The 12,614-nt window shown below is 41.7% G+C and overlaps 1 protein-coding gene across 2 annotated transcripts in view; it reads right to left on the bottom strand.

Annotated features, from left to right (window-relative positions):
• Window positions 1-12,614, bottom strand: part of Slik (Sterile20-like kinase) — a 452,675-nt gene that overhangs the window by 19,422 nt on the left and 420,639 nt on the right. For both annotated transcript variants that reach the window (XM_080282573.1, XM_080282574.1), the window contains exon 24: window positions 11,347-11,450. In XM_080282573.1, coding sequence (XP_080138699.1) covers window positions 11,347-11,450 — 104 coding nt within the window. The remainder of the gene's footprint in view (window positions 1-11,346; window positions 11,451-12,614) is intronic.

The raw sequence follows: 12,614 nt of genomic DNA, 5'->3' as shown, positions 1-12,614 counted from the left end.
CGTTTTCTCAAGCGCAAGGAACGCCGTTACATGAAACTGTCTGGTGAACGTGCCTCTGCCGATGAGCTGGCCGCGAGAGACTATCCTGCAATATTTAAAACGATTATTGAAGAGGGACAGTACACCAAGGACCAGATCTACATCAATGAAACGTCCTTATATTACAAGGCCATGCCAAAATCAACTTACATTGCTAAAAGACACGTCCTTATATTACAAGACCATGCCAAAATCAACTTACATTGCTAAAAGACAGAAACAAGCCCATGGTCGCAAGCTCCAGAAGTGTAAGATGACAGTAATGTTCTCTGTAAACCTGTCTGGGAGCCACAAGATGAGGCCAGTTGTTGTAAATACAGCTTCACATCCAAGGTGGTACAAAAACCTCACGAACATGGATGTAAGTGGCGTGTATTGGAATAAGCCCGTAAATGGTTGGATGACCGGGAACATTATGGCAGACTGGGTAACGAGGCGGTGTGTCCCTGATGCGAGAGCCAAGTGTCAGGAACTGGGAATTCCATTTAAGATGCTCCTTGTGCTTGATAACGCACCAAGTCACCCTCCATATATGGAAGATCTTCACAAGGATTGTCGTGTTGTGTTTCTGCTGCCCTGCACAACGTCACTAATGCAGCCACTCGATCAAGAACTAATCACCACAGTGAACCATTTCTACCATAAGGAAGTGTACGACTACCTACGCAGGAAGACCGACACACAAGAGGAGCTTCATGCCCTACAAGAGGATCACGACGAAGACCTTGATGAGGCACCTGCTCCCGTTCCATCTTCATTAGCACCTCTATCCCGACCTACCACAGATGCCATGACTGTTGAGGCATTTTGGCGTAACTTTACGGTGAAGGACGCAGTTGAATTTCTCCTTCAAGCCTGGCACCAGATTACACCTGCAACGGTGAACCATGCATGGTGAATGCTCGTGCCTCACCTATGCATCACCCAGGAGACGGCCATTCAACCACTGGCCGATGCTGAGGCAGCAACATTGACAGCAGCACGAGCTGTACCAGGTTTCGAGGACGTTACATTGGCGGACATACAAGAAGTGCACACTGCTACTGAGGAACAGCCTCCCGAGGAAGTGTTGCAACGGATAGACGAGGCTAACGAAGAGCCCGACGCCAGACAGAGTCAAGTTGAGCAGCCTAGTGTGATGGAAGGCAGGACTGAGCTGTGTATGTCAAACATTAGCAAGATCCTTGCTGCCGTGGATAAGCTCAAGGAAGAGGTGAAGGCACAGGAAGTGAGCAACCTAAGAATGGAGGAACTTCTGGTTGGTATCGACAAACTCTTCCGTTTCTACACAGACAGGCACAGGGAAGAAATAAACAGGAGAAGACAGACGCTCATAACAAGCTACACACAGCGGGCTCAAGTTGGTGAAATAGCGGAACCATCGACATCGTCTGCTCCTGATCCTGTTGAGGATGAAGAGGATGCAATGTCAGAAGTGTCAGCATTCAACTTTGAAGGGTTTATGGTCGAAGTGAGTGACTTGGATGCTCCTGGGGAAGGTGAACAGGAGGAGTCTGCGGAGGGAAGTGTTGGTGCGGTGGGAGGTGCGGTGGGGAGTGCGGCGCTGTAAGTGTTGCCGCGCCTTGGAACCCCTGTTATTTAAGGTCATCAGGCCTGTTGTCTACTGTTGTTAAGGTGACTACCCATATTTTTGTTATTGTAGCTATAGCTTTAGTACAATGTCTGAAACATATGACCTTTATTATGTCTCTAAGGGCCAAAAAATGTCCAGGTATGTGGGGATACCGCCCATATGTAATTACTCCCATAAGATTATGTATTCCTAGTACGCAAATTCCCAGTGCGCGAGCGCGTGCACCGTCCAATCTCTCGCGTACTATGCGAGCCCACTGTACTTATGATAACACCTTGTGGAGGTAACTGTGGTACTGAAGAGGATGCATTGGTTTTGTATCCTACAATAATGAGTGAATAACACACCTCAGCCTCGAAAGCCTAAGTTTTGGGTTGAATACATCATGGTGTCTTCTCCCCCCTTTACTTTTCACAGTTTTCCATTTTGATTAAGACCTTTAGTTAACATTATAGTACAGCAAACCATTGTTATACATTGAACCAGTATGTGATAAATAGCACATACAAAAAATTTACAACTTTTTTCCAATATACGATAACATTTTTATCTCCGTCAGCGAAATTGGAGGAAGCTATGTATTCACCTATGTTTGTTTGTCTGTCTGTCTGTTTGTCCAGATGTTATCTCCAAAAGTCATCATCATCATCATCCAGTCCTACGTTGCCCATTGAGGAGCATAGCAGCCTGGAGCTAGGCAAGTTGGTCTTGACATTTAAAATGAAAGTGACCAGCCTCACTCATCCCTGAGTGGCATTACGTGAAGAATAAATCCCAACCACCCCTTGGACACGAACCTTCACCGACTCAATCCCATTGGAGCGCTGTAATTACCCACTAAACCACCAGGCACCAAATTTTATTATATGGTTACCGCCTAGCGTAGTAAATGGTTTCCTGGTGTACAGGAAACCATTTGGCTTGTCACTCATTGTAGAGTCACCCACAGGCAGAAGGAAGAGGAAAGAATGAAGGAAAGAAAGACAGAAGAGGGAGTGTAAAGTCACCCATAGTCAGAAGGACGAGGAACGAATGAAGGAAAGAAGGATGGAGGAGAGGAAAGGGCAGACACCCGAGGGCAATCTTCTCAATGAAATTCAATGAAATTTTGTGGAAGAGTGGGCCATAGGCCAAAAAAGAATTGATTACATTTGGGGGCGAATCCAGATCCGATCTCCACAGATCCGGATGAGGGTCCTGTTTAATGGCAGTGGCATTGGCAAGGTATGCATTGTCTGAGTTCTTAGTCATTTGTTTGTTCCAAGATGGCCTTTGAGCTCATCACTATCAGGTGTACTAGTGTCAGTGATGGAACAGTAGTTTGGTGTTGGAATTCAGGCAACAAGTTAAGTGCAGTGAAATGAAAAATCTACCAGTATAGGTGTGATGGAAATTATTTTTAAACTTACTTTTGGCGGTAAGCAGCAAGTAAAGTGCAGTGATGTGAAATAACTACCAGTTTAGGTGAGTTGGAAACTTGTTTTTAGATTTTATTGGGTAAGTGACCTTTGGCCAGAACCATATCCTCATTGAGCCCGTGCTATAATTGACTCATTATGCAATCAGTCGTTATGTGATGGATTCTCTCAAATGCATCCTCATCATAAAATGAGGGTGTGCTGTACTTTCGTGGGGTTCTCCTCTGCCAGGCCTAACATTCTTGATGGATGGCTTAGATGGAGGACAGAAGCTTTAATTTCTAGGATAACATCAAAACCAAGATAACAATTGAAAGACCTGCAGTATTCTTCACACAACTGCCACTGAGCCCTCACTAGTTGGATTATTTCTCAGCTTGTCAGCAAGGACGGCAAGATCTGGGCCATGTTTCTGTCTTGACGGCCTTGATTCTGCCCATAGATCAAGGCATTATTGAAAATGATAAGAGGCACTACAGGAGCCTCTACATGGCACAATGCCTTGTGGCAACAGAGGATGGCACGGACAAGCCTCCATATGAGAATTCAGGAGGGAAGATGATGCTGGAGAAATCGAAAAACTACAACTTGCTGGATAGTGTGCTGAACTGGACCAAGGCATGGATGAAAGTGCCATTGTACACTTTCAAAAATGGCTGAACCAAGCTGCTGGGCCTCCCTAATGGGTACAAGTCCACTTTTGAAGGGTCTGAGCTGACAGAGGTTTCAGTAATGATCACATCTGCCAAGCCAAGGACCAATGATGCTGTTGACCTGGATGAGTGGCTAGGCAAAGACAGCAGTGTCAACATAAATGCATGTATGAGCACATGCAGCGGCATAAAGTCATAATCAGAGAGATGAAAGTACTCTCTGTGACATAAGAGGTTTAAGTGGACTGGACTGTGTGGGCATGTGCAAATGACTGAAGTTACTGTACTGTACTGTAATTACTGTAGGGTGTGTACGATCAGTGTAATAAACATATGTTCTGAGTGAATAGTGTACGGAGCAGCCAGCCATTGCAGGTGGAGCAGACAGTCACTAAGCATGCAGAGAACCAAAGTCACAAGGTAAATAAACCCCATCTCTTGTACAGCATTTCTTCTTCTTTTCATTATTATCTATTGAAATTATGGTCAACATAGTTCTGTACAACTTACTAATCTATTACATATAACAAAGAACACAAGCCAAACGATACAATACTGATTTACTGACGTCTCATAACTTGCCCAGCGAGTGGTACCTAATGGACCATTTTTCATATACAGTACAGTACAATTCCAGCTAACCCAGAAGCTTGGGGAATTTACCTTCCTGCTTACTGATTTTTCCTGGATATTTAACATATATTCTCGGACATAGGCTATATTACTGCAATTTACTGTGGAGTCTCTTTTATATGAAAATCATGAGACTTTCAAAGTTTCATTTAACTGATTTTTTCAGATAAAAGATACTGTAATAATAAGGAGGATACAAGGGAACAGTGTTGTACTCACTCATCACCCATTTCTGGCAACATCTAGCCCATCACCACTACCAGCACCCCAAAAGCCACTCAACCATCACCAAAACACTTAATACACTGTAGTAACAACGTATGTAACTGCACCATCATTGGAACTGTCAACTTAAATAAAACTTCACTCAAGTAAACTTAAATAAACATTCACCAAAACAATTACGTAATTCACTGTAAGCAATTCGAACAAATAAAGTCTTAAACCTAACTGTTTTTTTCATATTTTCTGTGTCCTTATTCAATCATCCACATCATCTCCCACATCATCCAAATCTTCCGAGGTGGTGGATGCAGGTGCGGGAGTGGGCAACTTGCTTGCTCTAGTGACTAGCGGAGCAACCGTAAACTAACGCTAGTGGCGCGAAACAAGCCCGCCGAATTTGAATTTTCAGATAGATTTCAGATACTGTATTTGCAGTTAATCGAAATGAGAACGTTAATGGCATATTACGGTTAAAAGAATTTCGGATAAAAGAGACTCCACGGTAAGTACTACTCATCCCTCACATCTGAGGCCACACTATTTGAAACAATACTTCTTCTTAAACACATCCCATAGACAGAACACATGTGCTTGCAATGTCTTGGAATAGTGCAAAATGCACAAGGTTCATTTCGTTAAATAATGATTTGTTATTTTACTCACAAAACCATGGAAAAATGAATATTTATTGGTGAACTGGCAATATGGAAAGAAACTGTACAGTAGACTTATTATGACTCCCACTCTCATACGTCAACTGTGTATACAGCCATGGCCCTTCTATCCATTTCTTCCTCATTTAACTGCAGTCGCTCCACCCCTCACTCGCCACTCGTCTGTTTTTGCAGAAAGAGTAAATACATAGGAACTGCAAGCACAGTAAAAAAAAAAAAAAAAAAAAAAAAAAAAAAAAAATGCAAACCTTCATTCCCATTAACTAAACTTTCTCTTCTCTGCCAGTGCAAATCCATTCTAAGATGAGTTTATGAGGTACACTAAGTAATTTCAGACTGAATTTGCACCTGAAGAAAAGACAAACTCTTGATGATGAGAATGAGGGTTTGCTTTGTTGGATGAAATTACTGTGCTTGCAATTTTCCTAAGTATTTATTGTACTTTCTGCAAAACAGTTGAGTGGCAAGTGAGGGGTGGAGTGACTGCAACCAGATGGGGAAGAAACAGACAGGTATGTCATGGCCATATACTGTATATAGCTGACGTTGGATGTAGTCACTCTATTGCACGGTATAGCATTTTTTCCACATCATTAGTTTACCAAATAAATGGTCATGATTTACTTCTTTATTTCTGCACACTTTATTAGTAAAATACTGAATAATATTTAACACAATGGGGTTACCATGGTACAGTATGACACTGTGAGCAAGTGTGTAATGAAGAATCGGTTCGTTAGGTATAATACCATACCCTTGCCACACACTTTCAGCCTATGAAGAGTACGCCCCATTTTGCCCTTCACTGAAATATTTCTTGAGTTTGGGTCCTTGGGCCTTCATATCATAAACTGAGAAATTTCCTACATTAAAATGTCATCAGAGTCTTACAATATTCACATTTTACAAGTCTACTGCATTGTCCAGCTTCTGTTTCAAGGAAAGCACAACACGCGTACATTTTGTTCGCACTTAGACATCACAGTGCAAAAGATGTTGTCTATTGCATCACAAGAGAATGGGTTTGTCTACTGTGGTGATGGTAAGTGGACTGGTGATTTGTCACTGGAGGGTGTGGACTGTGGAGGTGTGGACAATGGCTGAATTAACAGAGGGGAAGGAGGGGGGTTGAGGAAGTCTGAGAAGGGGATTTACTATAGTCTCACCAATCTAAAACCAAGGTTTGGGTGGGGTCTGGCGCTGGGTGCAGCCATGCCATACTTCCTAAACGAGCGATGAGTAGATTCTGTTATATATGTAATAGGCATCACAGATAGGTACACACATACTAATACAATATAAACGTAAGTATTCTAGCATATCAAAGGAAGGTAAACTTGTAATGCATATGGCTCTTGTACATCAATAAAGAAACGTGGCATACATATTTTACAGTGATGCTGAAAAAAATGTAGTTAATTTTACTGACTTTCACGGTAGTTCTAAGTTGGGTAAGTAATGTAACAATTACGTTTATAATATAATTTGAAGGAATCAGTAGAACATACGCTATTTTCTTAATAGAAATAAATAAGTTAAAACACTCACGAGCGGCAACATCCAGGCCCATACTGGGAGTTAATCCATTGGAGGGAGATTAAGCTTCTGTCACGTGCTTCCACTGTTCACTTTGTTATATATATACCGGTAACTTAAATTATATTTATAACTTAAATTAGTTTGTCTTTACACACACACAAACACACACACACACACACAGAAGTGGGTGAAGTCATGTCAGGCCAGGTGGCGAGGTGTGAGCGGACGAACTCTAACGGTGTCAGGTCAGCCACTAGCCAATCAGAGTATAGGAAACAAGGCAACGCTGTACGCCGGGAAATCCCCGGCTGGACTCCACCCAAACCTTGGTTTTAGATTGGTGCGACTATAGGAAACAATCTTCACTGGATATGCCTTCACCTAACTTCACTTGACTTCACCCGGTCTCACGTGACATGACTATCCCGTGGAGTGGCAGGTATTCAAAGTGGTGCACACTAATATTTTTACTGACACCTTTGCCAGTCTGTGAATTTTTCTGGTTGTCTGATAATCCTGGTTATCTGGATATCAGATAACTGGGACTGTAATATAGTGAACTCTCAATTATCTGGCATAGTTCACACAACCCCTGCACATGATATTGCATAGCACCCCCCAATCGGCTCAACATTCAGCATCGAGCTGGATAATGTGTTACTATCCGTCTCAACCCTGTATCCTAAAAATTTTCCCATGAGTAAAAGATGAAAAAAGCATAAACTACTATACTCTACAATACTGATACGGTTCAGTACAATCCCAGTTAACCAGGAAGCTTGGGGGATTTACCTTCCCTGTTACTTGTTTTTCCTGGACATCTGATACACGTATAAGCTCATATGCATAAGCTATATCATTGTGGTATTTACAATACCACTCATATCCAAGGCCACTGAAACAATGCCATTTGAAACATAACCTTATCTCTAACACACCCCATAGATGTAACACATTTGCAGTGGCTTGCAGTATTGCAAAATCAACTAGGCTCATTTTGTTATACAGTACATTATTTGTTACTGGTATTTTATTCATAAAACATGGAAAAATAAACTAAAGAAATAAATCTTGAGGATTTATTGGTGAATTGATGATATTGAAAGAAGTATTGTACAGTTGAATTATCACGACCCCTTGCTCACAGCTGTGTATACAGCTGTGACCTGCCAACCTGTTTCTCACCTGACCACTGTCACTCCACCCATTACTCGCCACTGAGCTGTTTTGCAGATAATATAGTAAATACATACGAACTGCAAGCACAGAAACTTTATCCAATAAATCAAACCCTCACTTCTATCAAATATGTTTTATCTTCTCTGCCAATGCAAATGTGTTCAAAGATGAATTTATACATCATCTTAGAATGCATTTGCACTACCAGAGAAAATAAAATCTAGCTGACAGAAATTATGGTTTTCTTTGTCGGATGAATTTACTGTGATTGCAATTCGTACGTAATTATGGTCTGGGCATCTGGAGACCCTGGGGGATGGCAACTGGGTACAGACAGTAAGAAGTGTTAATGTTAGGGGTTGGGTTGCGAGAGGCAGACTGAAAAAGGCCTGGAACGGGGCAAATGAGCGTGACCTAAGGGATAAGGGACTGACTAGGGAGGCTGCCAGAGATCGAGCAGCATGGAGAGCTGCCATTAGGCGACAAAAGCATGCAAGCATGTTGGAGCCTTTATCAACGAAACGAAACAATCTGCAAACCAAATAAGTGGTGAGTGAGGTATGGAATGGCGGCAGTCAGGTGAGGAATAAATTGGCGGGCCACAGCCACATACACAACCATGATCATGGGAGTTATGATAATTCTGTTGTACAACAATACTTTCCAAATCACCAGTTCACTTAAAAATGTTCAATATATATTTCTTTTTATGAATAACATTTAACAGAATGGTCTTGCCAAAATACTGCATGCTCGTTGGTAGTTAGAGTCGGTTCGCTAGGTAGAAAGCCGTATGGGTACCACACATTTTCTGTTGATGAAAAGCATGTCTTTTTTCAATGGATTTACTTGCCTTGTTTTTCACAAAAAATTCCTTCAGCTTGGGTTCTTGAGAAGATATAATAAATTATGGAATTTCTTTCATTAAAATTTTATCAAGGTCTTACAACCTTCACCTTTTTCAAGCCCATTGCACATATCCAGCTTCCGTTACAAGGTGAACACAATGCACTTAAGATTAGTCTGCACCAGAGGAATCAGAGAGTATACAAGTCATTCTCACAATATGACAGTACAACAGCAAAAGTGCTTGTTTACTGACTGGTGGTGGTAAGCAGACTGGTGATTTGTGGAGGAATGGAGGGTGAGTGAATTACATGAGGGAAAACAGTGGAGAGGGTGCTGGAAAGAGTAACCAGGAAATGGCCTTGATCAGAAATGCCTTTGCTTCACACTGCCCAACTTCACCCACTCTCACATGACATGTGACTATCCCGTGCAGGGGCAAGCATTCAAACTAGCACATACTTATATTTTTACTTTTATATTTGCCAGTCCGTGAATTTTCCTGACCGTCCAATAATCCTGGTCAGCTGGCTACCCGATATCTGGGACAGCTGCTGTATGTAGTTTACTAAGTACTCACCAAGTGTTGGCATCAATGGAGGGTAGAGTTGTACACCATGCAGTACAGTACAGTATGGTGTACTTAATCTCGCTTGGTCTTGTGGCAGTAATTATGTGTACTGTACAGTAATTTCAGAATCACAATACAGACAGTCATTAGAGTATTAGGATACAAAGCACTGAGAGCCCACATGCTTTGCAACAGTAATGAGCAAGGCATGGAAGGCCACGGGGTAAGTCCATGCACAAGGGTTTTAACACCACATGATCACAAGGGCAGAGCGCATACTGTACGAGATCTAAAGGAGAGAATGAGAGATCGACCGTAGGCTCAGCGCGCCGGGAGGGACACTCCCATAACAAATTCCAACTGGCTGGCGTGTTGCAGGGATTTCCCGCCACTGGTTGGCTACCACTCCTGAGAAGGATGATATGCCTCACTGCTGGATACTGCAAAGAACCGCCAGCTGCTTCCCGTTTCGGCACCAGATACTGGGTAATTTTGTCGGACATTATATTGGGCCGGATATCGTTACAATGGATAATTAAGAGTTTACTGTATATGTGCCGACCCTATGTCCAGTATAGCAGGTCTCTATCAAGCATCTTATACAACAAACTATTAGAAATACCATTCACCTTTCCCCAAAAATTAGTCCATTATAATGAGGTCTCACTGTAATTCTCATGTTATATTAACTGGTTAGTGGAGTCTTTCATTACTGATTGCAAATTACAGTAAAACCCTACTATTTGCAGGTTCACATACTCATGGATGTTTCTGAGAAGTTATTTCAAGATATTTCCTGCTTTTCCCACAGCATAAGCCACTCGTAGTAGTTCATAAGTTATTTTTTTGCACGTTTTCTGTGAGGAATACTGTCCTATACAGTTAAGCTGTGCAGTTACCCTGTATGGGTATGTGCTATTCAGCACATGGCAAACTCTCATCGTCAACATCACATGGTGAGTACAGTACACTGTACCCAAAAGGGCTTGTGTATCATCCTGCACTACCTCTTTAGCAAACATTAATGTGCCATAAAATGCATTTACAGGTGTTATAGTGGGCTTATAGGTAATAGGAATGGCTAAAACATTGAAATCTGTGACTTCTCTAGTAGGTTCGGGCTATTTGCGGAATTCAACATTTGCGTGGTGTTCTGGTACATAACCTCCACAAACAGTGGGACCAGACTGTATATCAATGGGGCACCATTTACATTATTTCCACGCCTTTCTTCATCCACAGAGAATAGTAAGAGGCAAATCCCTGGCAGATATTACTGTTCTATTACCCTCACATATGGTATGTTCACTGATCTCTAAAATTTTTTTATAATTTCACTTCCCTATTATCCACTTAATACTTAGGGACAACTACCAAAATAAAACCTCTTCCTCTTATGTCCTTCTTTCTGTCTTTCTTTCTTCTTCCTTCTGTCTACAGGTATCTCTAAACTAAGTTTCCTGTATACCAGGAAACCATTTACTACACTGGGTGGTAACCATGTAACCAAATTATGGCTACTGATGGTTTAGTGGGGAACTGAGGTGCTCCAACTGGATTGAGCCTGTATCAGTTTATATTCTAGGTGTGGTTGGGATATGTTGCTCATGTAATGCCACTCAGGGACGAGTGAGGCTGGTCACTCTCATCTTAAATGTCAGGACCAACTTGCCTAGCCCCGGGCTCCTACGTTCCTCATGGGGCAATACAGGATTGGATGATGAATGAATGAATGAAAAATACATCCATTCTGTGGAAAGAATGTTACTTCTTCAACCATATATACAGCTTCACTCCCAAAACTTCAAGATACGTTATCCTCATACATTCTCTTACTGTCCTTTCACAGTCTATAGGAGTAAATAGTGTAAATATAAAGTCTAATACAATGCACATTCCAACAAGTTGGGTGAATCTTAATTAAGTTATAATGAAAAGATACTAATATTATCTGATTCTCAGAGGGTACACCAACCTTCTTCCGGGGCTGGAGATTCTCCTTCCACTCCCGCAGCTCTCTCTGGTACTCCTCATCCTGGGACTTAAGTTTATTCGTCTCATGTTCCATCAGCATTTTTCCTACAGTGCAAAATATAATAACACTGTAAAATTTGCAGACTATTGTTAAAATAACACTGACTGATACTACAAATGGCTACAACTGCTATTCCTCCTCCTCCTATTACTGTTACTACTACCATCTATCTATCTATCTGTTACCAGACATCTTAATCCCATAAGGGTTGGCCACAAACAAATCGCCTCCATGTCACCCTGTACCCTGCCATTTCACTGTCCGCCCCCCAGCTCACACCCGCCTCTCTCATATACTTCACCACTCCATCCCTCCATCAAATCCTTGGCCTCCTCCTCCCTCTCCCTCCAACTTACTCACATACATTCTCCTAGTTAGTCTCTCATTCTCCATCCTCTCCACATGGCCAAACCATCTCATTATGTTTCTCCTAATGATTTCTATCACATCCACATCCACACCACAACTCTCCTTCCTCATTTGTCAGTCTGTCTCTCCATGTAACTCCATATGCTCCTCTCATATAACTCATTTCCAATCCTCTCACTCTTGACTTGTGTCCTAACAAGGTCCAAGCTTCATTTCCATATGATAAAGTTGGTATCACAATATTGTTATACAGCGACTTTTTTACTTCCATGCACACTTCCCTGTTTGTTATCACTACTTTCAAAGAACCAGCAACCTTTCTTCCTTGCTGTACTCTTTCAAGCACTTCACTTGCCAAACTTCCATCTTTACTCATCACACTACCCAAGTACTTAAATGCACTCACATTTTCCATTTCCTCATCATCCAACCTCACTCTACATTCAGTGGCTTCATTTCTCTCGAAGACTACTACTGTTACTAATACTACTGCTATTACTACAACTAATACACTATTGTACTTATGAGAGAATATTAATCAAAGTACAGTGGCCTCATGTCCATAACCTGTTTCTTTAGTACTAATTGTCTGAATATATTACACTCAATAAATGCAGTAAAATATTTATTAGTATAGTATAGAACATATTTTTTTTCTTCTTTGTGGTGGTGGTGGTGGTGTGGGGGGTCTGTTATTCTGGATAGTCTCAGGAGAGGTGCTATAGCCAATAAGAACATGCACTGGCCAGGAGAGGTACAGTGGTCAATGAAAACATTCATTTCCAAGTGACACCATCAAGCATTGAGCACCCTATGCTCTCTGGAGTAACACCATAATA

The sequence above is a fragment of the Coenobita brevimanus genome, chromosome 94 (assembly GCF_032717465.1).
Source record: "Coenobita brevimanus isolate Jiangsu-jjx chromosome 94, ASM3271746v2, whole genome shotgun sequence".
NCBI lineage: Eukaryota > Metazoa > Arthropoda > Malacostraca > Decapoda > Coenobitidae > Coenobita > Coenobita brevimanus.
This window is presented reverse-complemented; position numbering and strand designations above follow the sequence as displayed.